Source organism: Pavona decussata, unplaced genomic scaffold (assembly GCF_977016875.1).
Source record: "Pavona decussata unplaced genomic scaffold, jaPavDecu1.1 SCAFFOLD_25, whole genome shotgun sequence".
NCBI lineage: Eukaryota > Metazoa > Cnidaria > Anthozoa > Scleractinia > Agariciidae > Pavona > Pavona decussata.
In genome coordinates, this window is record NW_028145448.1 from 324,491 (window position 1) to 337,854 (window position 13,364).

Consider the following 13,364-nt stretch of genomic DNA (forward strand, 5'->3'; position numbering starts at 1 on the left):
TCAGAACATGGTATGGGAATCTTGGGGAACTGAGGTCACTAACATGCGAGGTTCCCTCCATTGTTTTAACCGCCACTGCCTGTACTGCTACCAGGAGAGATATTTTTAAAACTTTGAATTTAAAAGAATCTTCTTGCCACATCGTCGAACGTAGTCCAGACCGGCCAAATGTGTATTTTCATGTCCAATACTTGGACAAAGACATGGCAATTGCTTCAACCTTTAAAAGTTTGATAGAGGAATTGAGAACAAAGAAAATTGCGTGTGAAAGAACAATGGTGTTTTGTCAGACAAGAAAACAGTGTGCTTTGCTATACTCATTGTTTCAAGAAAGCCTTGGAAACGACTTTTACCTAAATGGGCAGCCCAATCCAAAGGAAAGACTTATGGACATGTTCCATGCAGGAACACCTGTTTCTGTAAAGAAACATATTCAGAGTAATATTGCCGAAATTGGAGGCCACATCAGAGTGATCGCCTGCACTGTAGCCTTTGGGATGGGTGTCAACTGCAAGGAGGTGCATCGGGTTATTCATTTTGGCCCATCTAGAAACATTGAAAATTATGTCCAAGAGTGTGGCCGGGCTGGAAGGGATGGACAACCAAGTACATGCACACTTTTTCACAATGGACTCCTGGGAGCTCATTGTTCCAATGAAATTAAAACATATGTATCAAACAAAACAGATTGTAGGAGAAAACTTATTTATCAGCATTTTCCAGGGAATTTCTCCGCCTCAGTATCAGGCCACAAGTGCTGTGACATTTGTGCATGTAAATGCAACTGCCAGGAAGACACTTGCCCTAAAGAAAACTTGCAAACTGTTACTTGCCAAGATGAAATTTTGCCTGACATTGTTAGGTCTGTAAATGATGAGCAAAAGGAATTTCTTAAGAAGGAGCTTTTTTCATACATGTCTGAGTTGTTGGTCAAGAACACTTCTGGTGGTGTTGCCACTGTAAATCTTATGCACGAGTTTACACTGTACCTCATTTCACATTAGACAGGTACTTGACAATTTTGACAAGATAAAAACATTACGACATGTTGAGAAATTTGTGGAAATTTGGAGAAAGGAACATGGCAGAGCTATTCTTGCAGCTGTAAACAAAGTTTGCAGTGATGTTGACACTAATGAACTGGAAGTTCCAGAAAGCATGGAAGGCGAGTCAGTTACCTTAGTTGACGAATGGGAAGACATCAGAGATGATTCGGAGTTGTGCCAGTTGCTGTTAGATACCGGTAGTGATTTTCAAGATATTGATATGTTGGATATTGATCAGTCTGGTACTGAACAAAGAAGCATAAGCAGTTTTGTTGAAAGTCTTTTTAGGTAATGTAGTTGACTTTCATTTGTAATTTTTGCATCGAATATGCATTTGGAGAAAAATCAATACACAACACACTGTGGAGTTGCCACATGGAAGGGGCTCAGTCACCATGAATAAACCAGACATGTTGTGTAGTTCCATAACATTTCTATACCCCCCTCCCCCCTATGGATGGGATTTTCCCTTTCCTCTGGAAATTCCAATTCAACCTTATACATTTCTTTATCTTTTTTGGTTTTTGGGACCCCCACCCCACCCAGGAATTTTTAATCCCTATAAGTATGGATATTTTCTGGAACTACACATTGCCTACCGAGATAGAAAAAAATGCCAGAGAAGCAATACACTGTGAAGGAGGGCTCCAGGAGGACTTTGAATGTAAAACATAAGGACTGCAAAATCTGAAAATGTTAGGTCTAACTTTTCAACTGTTATCTGTGACAGAGCTCCTGCAAATATATTCAGGCCCAAGTGGGTCTATTATCAATGCTGTTTATGATGCTTTGATGTACAAACAATTTCCAGTAATTATTTCAGCTTTCATGAGATGTGATTATCTTGGGCCTCATTGAAACAAGTGAATTTAAAGTATTCACTATTGCAAATTGAGTGAATTGTATTATGCTTTTTTTTTTCTCAAGGTTATTTCCAGGATCACCCTAATTTGGTTTTACTGGGGGGATAAAAATAATGACAAACATAATTGTGTATCTTAAGAAATTCTTCAAAATAATTTCTTTTCATAATAAAATAAATACAGCCAAGTACTTAAACAAGTCTGGAAACAAAGCAATATAGAGATAACATTACACATTGATTATTTCAGTGGGCAGTAATCCTCGTTTTTATTTTATTGTAAGTTACAACAACTTCAAAAATTAAATAATCATTTCATTTTCAAATAAATAATGTGCATGAAAATAGTTCTGTTTGTTCAAGTTCATTATGAAAACAGTTGAAGTGAGACCAATGTGCCCAGTGTTTGGGCAGAATTTTCATTGCTAGTGATAAATCAACAGCCTCTTTTATAAGTGAATATTAAATAATGTGAAATTTGCACAAATAAAATGCTGTGGCTTGTGCCTTATTTAATTGCTTATGTTCATGATTGAACTTAGATAGTTTTATCACTACTTCTTGTAAACCTGTTTTATTGTATATTTTCATGTTACTTCAAATCTGACATAATAGTTATTTTTGAGATTATTTTTAGATTGCCTTATATGAATAGAAGGCATCTGAATAGCATTCAATAACTCTTTAACTGTAAACAGTAACAATAACTATAACTGTAACCATAACTGGATATTTAATAAAGTATATGTCACTTAAATTTCAAGTAAATAGTTGTTTAAAAAGGGTCAAGTGGGGTTGAGGGTTAGTTGCAGTGTGGGCCCTTTTCTTTCCTCTCTAAGGGAAACAACATCAGCTTTTTGTGATCAAAAATATGTCAGTGTATTGCTGGAGTGGAAGGGGGTGAATATGTTAAAATTTCACCCCAGGATGTTTATGTACTGAACCCCCACTGCCCCTCCTCCTCCCATTAAGATATAATTTACCAGTTCAATGGTGACTCTGGGGTCATGTGTTATTGGTTTGTTTTTGCTTTAAGGCAAAACAAATACCTACAAAGCCTAGTGTGTATTTACATATCTCTACATTAACATCTAGCGTGCTCGTCGGGCTTTGATTATCTCCTGTTTGTGCTCATTAATCCACCCGAACATCTTGCTAAGGTTGAAACCATCGAGAAGACTTGAATCAATATCTTCAAAGTGCCCATATGTTCTCCCCGCTGTCCAATTGAACGCTTTGTATGCACATAATTCTGTAACAACTCTGTGTAAATCTGACATAACTGATATTTCATAATGGTGTCCTGATCGTCGAGCAACAGTGCACTCCCGATCAAAATTGTCAAGAGCAGCCTTGGTTATGTCAACAGCATGGCAGTATCGGTCAACGGCCTTGTGGTTGGTTGCATTGGGGCCAAGTTTTCGCACTACCTCTTTCAGCAACCTGTTGAAAAATTCAAGTAGCAAGTCCAGAGGAATGTTGTGTCCAGACAGAAGTGCAGATCTATTCCAGATAAGTTCATGGGCAGCCTTGGGTGAAAGCAATCCATAAACTTGAAACATCAACCCTAGAGCTTCTAGGGCATACTTGGTACCTAAGTCCTTCTTGAGGTATGGCAACTGAAATTTCCAACACCTCAGAATGCGTTCACCATCTCCTTCCTTTATGGCATCAAAGAAATTTAGAATGATCATCCCGTACTCAAGGAAAGAACACTGATAATTGAACATATCATCTCTTTCTTTGGTTTTGCCTGGTGATGTTGTTGTTTCCAAAGCCTGGCTGTCAGATGCACTGACTGTGACAGGTGCATTGTGGGTGGCTTCATGATCTCTGAGGAGCTTTCCATTGTGTGCAAATGTCTTTTCACACCCGGGAAACTTGCATATGAACCGGCCATCTTCAGTTTGCTCCCTCCTGTTTTCGGCTTCCTCTTTTTCTGCTGACAGAAGCCGTTCTAGAAGGGCTTCAACTTTTTCTCTTCTGAGTACGAAATTATCAATAACAGAAGATGCAATTTTTCTAAGGTAATCTTTCTTTTCAACATTTCCAGCATCATGAAGGTTGGGGCAAAAGAATTCACCTCTTGGTGTATCTTCCAAGTTCTCCATTCCAAGTACTTGCATTGCTGCTGCCATGAGCCTAGCTTTCACTTCAAGCTCGAAGAACTTCCTGCATGGATTAACTGCAGCATCCACATCTGCCTTTACATTTCTTCGGTTGATCAAGTTGCGGTCACTAAACAGTGTGCACTTGTCTGCTGCTGAACTTGTGGAGTAGAAGTTTTTGAAAACAACCTGATGAGAACAATCAAGGAAGAATATAATTTTTAATAAATTTCTCATAACTGACTAAAGTGTGACAGCAAAGAACTAATTTCTGTTGAGTCCCTAGCATTCACCTTTGTATATTTTCCAATCATTACTTTCATATCTCAAAAAAGGGCAACTTTACTATAAATGTTCTAAATTTTTCAAGTGATACTGCATTAGACTTTTGGTTACTGGTTACCTTTAAAAACTTGTTTCCTGCATGCCAATCTGCGACTTCTAAATGAAGCCCTTCAAGGCGTTCTTCAGGGGTAAAACCATTAGCGAGCTCAAAGAGGGCATTAACACCACGCTCAACAGACAGCTGATCACCTACTAGACCCTGAGATGAGTACACTCGGTCTGGACCATCACCATAGTAGGAGACGTACTGATGAATATTTGTCAGGACTTGTTGTATACCATCAGAATCATTTTCACTATGGTAAATCATGCCAAGAAATGCCTGTGCAAAAACAACAAAATATGTCCATACTATTTGGCTCCTTACATGCCAGTAAACATCACTTTACCAAGGAGCTCCAAGGTTTAAAATAATAATTGTTGCATTCTGTAGTGGAAAAATATATTTTTTAAAAGGAGCTTATACCTTATGGAAACTTTCATTAAAATTATTGACCTTGACTGCAAATTATTATTGAGCAGTAGTGCAAACAACTGTGCCATTCTGCACAATAAATATGCTCTTCAACATGCATTACTTATCTCACAGAAAAAATAAATGAAATAAGAATGGTATGAACTGTTAGAATTTTTCTCACAGAAGGGATTTTTTTTTCTGTCACCCCTCCCCCCTCTGTAAATTCCCAAAATATTAAGCTTCAAATAAGTATTAAAATTTCTCTTGACTTTGATAATACCCAAGCTCTCCCCCCCCCCCCCCCCCCCCCAACCCCCACACACACACACTCTAAGGAATGTCCAATCTCCTTTGAAGGGCATTATGCATACTTTGGGAATTACTGAACAAAAAAGATAAAAATCTTACAATTTCTGACTTTTCCCTTGCCTCCTTTCTGTACTTGTGAGGGATATGTTTACAAACAACTTGCTTTAGAAATTCCAAGCAAGGCAATTCAACGATGACTCTTTCAGCAAGAGTTATGTAATTTTCCTTCTGCAAGATATGTTCGCGATGATTTGGCAAACACAGGCCATTTTCCAACTGGGCCAAGTCATTGATGTCTGGCTTCTCGCTAGACAAATGACAACCAGAGACACGGTTCTCCACTGCTGCATGACTTACCCAGTGAACATCAACATTTTGGTGGTCTTCTGTCATATTGTGGACATGCTGCTTAAAATCAAAATTATCAAAGACCAATTTCCTGCCTCTATCAGGAGACATAACAACAGGTGCAACAGGTGGAGGAGGCTGGTCATTTTGAGTTGTTGCAACATTCACCCCATGGATTTTTTCTAGTCGTTCAGACTCCTTCTTCACTTTGCTTACAACAGGGGCTGCGAAGTCTGTCCCATACTCATCCATCTTCTTGTAATAATATGGATGTGATACAGTAAGTCTCAAGGAACTAAGGCGTGCAAGAGTGCCCTATCATGGAAACAAATAACGAAAATTTTACACTATACAAGCTTTCCATAGAATTTGCCAACAACTTATGCATAGACTTTCCCAAAATAAACTGTTTTTAACCAAATAAACAACCATCCCATAAAGCAAACACACATACAGAGTATTTGTAGTCAATGCCATTAAAGGAGCTTTAAGTCTTCAGCTTTCATACAAAAAAAGCAGCTCAAATCCGAAACGATTGCACCTTCATAAAGGGGCAAAACCGACGCCTCTTACAGATATTGCAATTTTGTAATTAATTTCCTCATTCATTCAGGAATATGTACAAGTGGAATTATATTCAGTACCCAGTGAACATCAGCTCCCAAAAATATTGCATCATAAATAGATATATGGATATCATTAAAAAATATATATATATGTAATTTATCAATATCTTCTCAATTGTAAGTTCAAATAAAAGGTTAAACCTATATACAAATGAAATAAAGGCATGACTGACAAAAGCAAGAAAGATATTTTATGTCGAGTAAAAAGTGTTTTTTACTTACAATTATTCCTGTGTGATACAAGATGATTGTATTCAGCAACTGAATAGCTGTCATACTAGGACACCTATTTTTTAGCAGAACTGCAGCAGACATGCAGACCGAAGGCTGCCAGAATTGGTCATCTCTTTTGCTTTTTCGGAGGCTCGCCGTCCAAAGAACTGCACTAAACAAAGGCGCTTTCGTTTCCAGTTCAGCATTTAGTTTTTTAAAGGAAAACGATTGGAGATCTTTTTTGCTTGGTGACCTAAGGCAACTTAGCCTCCCACGGAGTCGTTTTTAGGGGACTCGAATTACCTCCTCCCCACAAACGCCTGCTTACCCAAGCGCCACATTCCTTTCCCATTGTTTTACTCCCCAAGCACCCTAGCCAATCACCATCGAGGCATTGTCCAATGATATCAAATCAAATTCCTGGTTACAACGGCCGCTTCCGTTTCCCGCGAGCTTTGTACAGTCTCTGGTACAGTCTTGGGAGATGCGGGAGTTAAGTTAGAATGTACATATATTTTTTCACTTCTGGAATGGCTGGTTATGGCTGAAACGCCAAAACAAATATCGTGTGTGAATAAAAGCGCTTCTTGTGCGACGTTTTGACACCGTTAACTGCTGGGAGAGTCAAAATCTTCGGGAAAGTGTAGTCGATCTTCCCCGCCTGATCGAGTTGACAGTCGATGAAGATATCACCTCTTACGCTACTCTACGTTACTCTGGAGCAGATTTGTTCGTTTGGACGAAGTGCTTGGAGAGACTAACTCGATTCAAGAAAAGATCTGTATTTATCAGTCCATTGAAGACTATTAAACGGAAAGTTAAACGACAAAGAGCCGATTAACATGTGGTCCTTGTGGAATATGTCAGCTAATGTCGTACATGCCCTCGAACAAATTGCAATAATAAAGCGAGTTTCAACTGCAAAATCTTTCAAGTTTACCGACATATCGGGTAATATTTCGGTTTTCTCCACACCGAAAAGGTCGACAAGATTGAAGGCAAAGCAATAAATATTAAAGCGACTTTGCGTAACCATACCGCAAATTGACGAAAATATCGCTATTTCCCGTCACGAATTCTAATTCTTTGATGGCAGTCCGTTGATAGACATTTAAACTAGAAATTTTGAACGTAGGGCACACAATACTCAAAGCTTACGTAAGGTCGTTAAAGTTCTGTCTCTGCCGTGATGTTTTTACTGTTCGAGACCGCGAGAGGCGTTCTGAGGTCAAGGTCAACCTTCAAGATTTTAGAAGGTTCGCTGTGATTGGCTTAGCGGCGGAAAGGAATGTGGCGCTTGGGTAAGCAGGCGTTTGTGGGGAGGAGGTAATTCGCGTCCCCTAAAAACGACTGCGTGGGAGGCTAAAGGCAACTCGGATGTTTGACGGAACACATTGCACTACATTCGCGATCAACTTCTTTCAGGAACAGTTGCTGGACGTGCTTCTTTAAAATGGGGTTTTTCCACACAGCACCGGCGATTTGCTTGTAAGTCCCGCGACATAACATTTTTCCAAGCGACTCCAAGCTTTCAGGCAAATTGTTTACCTTATGTTTGCTCGGCCATTCAACTCGTACTTGCACGGTTGTCCTCTTGTTTACATTTTGATCCGCTTCGCCTATCTCTTGACGAATATCTTCGCGTGCATTGACTGGCGTATCAGCTTTTGGGATCGGGGAAACGACAACTGCAGACTCCTTTATACGATGTTCTTTAATCGGCGTCGAAGACATAAGCGGGATTATTCCGAAGGCTTGAGGCTCTGAAGATAGTCCACCCTGCAGTGCAACACGCTTTGTAGGCTGCACATCACATCGCATATCGCTCTCATCGCTTTCAAAGAGAGTGCGAGCGGTACTCTTAGTGGTCGCGTTTGTAAACAATTAAGGATTGCTACCAAAGGCAGAATAACTCTGTCTCAACGACGAATTCACATCTCGCAAGTTCGAAATGAGAGCTCTTCTTTTCTTTAGTTTAGAAAGGCAAACCTTGCAAATGTACACGGATCGTGAAACATCGACGCTGAATTCTAGTGTCGAGATTTCGGCTTTGACATTAAATTCTGAGCGTCCAACGATCAGATTTTTGTCGCCATTCTTGATAATAGCGCTGTTGCACAGCACACATAAACTCATCAGAAAGTCGACTGCATTCATTAATATCACATCACGTTTACAAAACCTCCGAGAGAAAAATGCAATCACAGATTACAGATTACAGCGACGTACAGCGAAATGTACAAGGTGATTTTCCCGCTAAGTTTCCTGGTTGCCGGGGAATTTGGCAGAAATGACCGATTAACCAATTAGATCATGGAAAATGACTTACGTAATGCAAATTAGGATGCCAGCCAATCAGCACACTTTCCCTACATTCCGGGAAAGCCACCTAATGCGCGGAACACGATTAGCGACGCGGCTACACAGACGTCTCTCTTCCCGATTTTTTTGAGGGGAGGGGGCGGATGTTCACAGGCTACGTTTGACACACTTCTGCAAATTGTATGTGCCTGTTTGTTTTTATTTACGGTGACCCGGCAATGCCATCCTTTAGAATAAACCCTGCTCTGGAAATACGTGTACCCCTGATAGTTTCCTTATATTTGTGTTTACACTTGAAAACAGCACTGATATAGCTGTGTTCTCTTCACAACTGAAAGCGGCCTTCTTATAGTTGTGTTCACACTTGAAAACAATGAGATGTAGCTGTGGCACGCTTGAAAGCAGCCTTGATATAGGTTTGTACTTGAAAAACAGGTCTTATACGATCGCGAGTATGGCAGTGTTCACGCTTAAAAGCAGCATTCATATAGGTGTTGACAATTGGAAACATGCCTGATTTAACTGTGTTATTCACTTGAAAGCAGCCTTGGTGTTGCTGTGTTCACAGCACTGCCGCTGCTCTAACATTTGTTTTGTGTTTTCTTTAGACTGGCCTGAATGTCGAGCAATCGTTCCAACTGATGATGCAACAGATCCAGCGAATTCAGCCATCGTTGTTAGAAAGAACAGTACCCAGAAATCCTGGGAGCAAACCGGCCAAACCAGAACAATGTCTTTTACTCTAGGATTAGCATTTAAATAGGATTCATTTTGTAGTTTACATTTAGGAAAGGCTATTCATATTTCATTGCCGACAAGACATAGTAACCGGTTACTTCTCCTACATGGCAATTCTTCCTTAGTGGAGTTAAGTCGCCCATGCCATGGCTCCAATTTTACATACAAGTCACTATTTACTTTTGAGAGTGTCGCATTATTGCATCTGTTTATTTAAAGACAGGTACTTCTTTTATACGGGCATATTTTGACATTTTGGGCGAGTTAACATCTCTGCGGGCAACTTTAGGGAAGGAGAGTTTGTATGTGGTCTAAGTAGCCGACATTCTACGCAGCTTGCTTTCACATTACGATATCAGAACTTGCCTTTCTTACGGATCTTTATGGGCAGTAGCTATCTTCAAATTTAGTCTTTGTTTTATAAATTATAGTGTCTCGTCTTTAGCCGGACTTTTCTTTTCTCCTTTTTTTTTTTCTGGTCAACAAATGGTACTTGAAAATCAGTAGCAGGAGACTTATTGCTGGTTGGGTTTATTCTGAGTAAGACTCATTTACGCCTCAGAAACACGGGCCAAAATTACCTACAAGTCAACATTGTACTGCAAAGTAGATTATTTCGATTTTCCTCGATATAACATGTACCGACAGAAGACTTGCGGAAATAAATAAATAATTCCCTGACAGCATTGTCGTTAGTGTGTTTGAAACCCCAGCTAAATGTTCCAACATTTCTGTGCATTTCGATGTAAGAATGTTTAGCACTCTGCTCCCCATTATGCTAGACCAACGTATGTTGGTTGAATGCTCTGTGATCATGCATTTTACTCGGTGATTTAATTTGCGAGTAGACCCTTGCTTTTTCTTGGGGATAGTAAAGCGAGCCAGCATGAAAATTGCTTCCCACGAGGTTTTTTTTTTTCTTTTTTTTTTTTTTTTTGCGCGCGCTCCACTTAACCATCCCTGGGAAAAAAAAAGAATACTCACAGTCAACAACGATTTTGTTGGAGGCAACAATTTTGGCAGCGTTCACATTGAGCTTAAACACGCCATGATTAATGATTATTCCTCATAGCAAGCTTTGGAGTCACAGTAGAATCCTGCTGACTTCAACTCAGAAGGGAAACAAAAATAGTTCGAGGTCGCGGAATTGATGTTGAATTTGAAGTTGTTGGAGGCTGTGCATTGTTGAAATTATATGATTAGTTTGGATGGTTCACTTTTACAATTGCGGATAAGATAAGAACAGCATTAGGGAAGACAAAACCCCAAAATAGAAGGTGGCCTCTGCCTGCACTCCCCTTCCTCAACCTCAAAAGATGGTCTCTTTATTGCATAGCCACTCCTCTATATAGCAGTAAAAAATAACGATGAGATTAGAACCTCATTTTTCTTGTTTATCTAGCAATGGTGACTCTTGCTAGCTGAATATTTCTGTGTCAACTCAAATTTTAAAGCCAGTAAAATTGTGTTAGTAATGTTCACAGAATAGGTGGTGTGTTCTATAGCCCCTACTCCAGACGAGGTGGATCTTCGAGCAAACTTGTTGTGACCAGTTCTCTTAGTTAAGTAAACGAGATTAATATAGCTTTGTATCAAAATAGCCTTTGACAAGTCAGTGTGTGAGAAAGCTAATATGTATATGAAATAGCATGAAGCCGAGTAGAATTAAGGATTAATTTTCACGCATATTTTAAAAGTTTTCGGAAATTAATCCTTAATTGTACGAGGACTCATCGCAATTACGTAACTATTATAGAGGGCAAAATGTTCTTAAAACAACAGGGCTTCACACACTTGAGTTTTCCTGTAGTGCTGCCTACGGACGGACGCAAGTGACGTCATTTCTCGTATTGATGGGCTTATTAATTTCTCGTGGCTATGGCGCTCCGCGGGCGCAGCTTCGCCGCGCAGATCACCGTTTTCAATCGCAATGGAACCAATTTAGTGAACGTTGTGAAAATCGAGACAAGCAAATAAACCAGTGAAGTATCGGAATCCTTGTGGACTTTCTTGTCTCATTTCTGTGTTTCAAGCTTTACAAATATATTTCAATCGTTTTGATAGGACAGATATTCGCGGATAAACTAGTTTTTGAAGAATTTGTTTTTGGGCAGTTCGCACCGCCCGGATCCCATGCAGTTATAAACACACAGAGCTTAATTATGCCCTTAAAATCATGGGGAGTTTTGACCTCTTTTGTTAATAATTGTGAAATAAGACCTTCACTTTGCTACAAAATAATTCTAGAACAACGAGAGGAGAGAAATCAACTCAATACTTGACAGGAACAACTCGTACTCTGTTCTAGCGCATTTTGGAAGTACAAAAATGCGAAAACTTGAAAAACATTACCCTAACATTTTTCAAGTTTCAATTCATTCCGACCTACTATGTCTCTGGCCAGAGACACTAATCGACATTTTTTTTGCACTGGGGTGATAATTTATGACAAAACTAGATAATTTTTTTGTTTTTGTTGTTAGACAAGCATTTTCTGGTTTTGAAATGACGTAGAATTTTCGTGGTACTTCCCCTTTAAAGATCACTGCCAAGCAACAAGGAGTGATTTTCCTGTGTTCTGCTTTTCTTGACGTTTATTTAGATTTTAGTAGGAGCAACATTGACTGAGTGAAATATTTTATGGGACACGAAACTGCTCTTAATTGAACTATGCTCTTGTAAGGGAATTCATCACAGGGATGAAGCGTAGCCTCCCACGCAGTCGTGTTTTAGGGGATTCGTATTACCTTCTTGTGGGGAGGAGGTAATACGAGTCCCCTAAAAACGACTGCGTGAAAGGCTAGAATGAAGTGATGATAGGAAGACGACCATCGAGTACGTGACAGCATAGGCGGCCCAAGCTCGCGTCTGGAGAGCGTGTAATAATTAATTACTGGTAAGAAGATGACCTTTGGGTGCAAGTGGTATCGGGTTACAGGCAGCCTTTGAGAATTTAAACGCGTTATAAGACTTTGTATGGGAAATAAAATACTGTCGATTCTGAAGTTCAAATAACGCTAAATTTTACTTTCATTCAATAAAATGAATAAACCTGACTCACCTCTGTTTTATTATTGTGCGATTGGGTCTATTTTACTGTTATGGGTATTCTTTAAATTAACGTAATTTCCTTCATAAAACGGAGATATCACGGTCATTTTCAAGTGGTCCTTTCACCTTTGATGACATGTTTTATAGCTCGAGAAAAACCTCACAGAATATTGAAATTTTGCTGTCTGTTGATATCCCGTCGCGTCGCCTCCCCATTGGTTGCTCATAATAACAGAGCTGGCCGAGATGTCGCTGTGGGGATGGGGTAAGTGCTGTACGTGAAATGACTGTACCACATCGGGTAGAGTTAATTTGACCTCCAACCTAAGCCCCGTATCCATTTTCAAAATCACCAGCTCTCGAAGAAAAGAAGCGATCGTGGAATCGGAGGCAGAATATGCCCATTTCCAGCAAAGTGCGTGGAGTGGTCAGTTTATTCATTTGTTTGAACGAAAGTTAAATTAAGAGTTATTTAATCTTCAGAATCGAACATTACCCAACATCCGTTCAACATTTTTTGTTGAACGATGGTTGGGCAAATGTTGAAACGGCCCTTAACTCGACAAATAGCCCATCCCGATATTTACCTACAGTATACATGATATTTTGATATATTTTTTGGACCCCCCCCCCCCCACCCACCCATCCCCTCACATAATCATGTAGCTTAGAATGTCAGTTCTACTGAAATGGTTTTCCGTACTCTCCTGTATAACATGTAGTATTATTCTCACGAGGCCGAGTAGAATTATGGATTAATTTTCAAAGCGCATTTTAAAAGTTTCCCAAATTGCGAGACCGGGCCAATTTGCGAAGACTTTAAAATTACAAGTAAAAATTAATCCTTAATCTACGAGGAATCATTGCGATTACGCTTGGAGGGCAAAATGTTCTTAAAACCATCAAGGAATTCGTAAAACAGTCAGTAAAAAACTCACT

At 39.6% G+C, this 13,364-nt stretch overlaps 2 protein-coding genes across 6 annotated transcripts in view; one reads left to right on the plus strand and one right to left on the minus strand.

The window, feature by feature from the left end:
* Window positions 1–13,364, plus strand: part of LOC146485634 (ras-like protein 1) — a 567,471-nt gene that overhangs the window by 184,975 nt on the left and 369,132 nt on the right. The window lies entirely within an intron of this gene.
* On the minus strand, window positions 3,000–8,135 carry LOC146485643 (uncharacterized). The gene is made up of 4 exons (XM_085102917.1): window positions 7,863–8,135; window positions 5,227–5,790; window positions 4,420–4,683; window positions 3,000–4,205 (listed from the first exon to the last, which is right to left on the minus strand). The coding sequence occupies exons 1-4, from the start codon at window positions 8,133–8,135 to the stop codon at window positions 3,000–3,002; spliced, it is 2,307 nt and encodes a 768-aa protein (XP_084959043.1).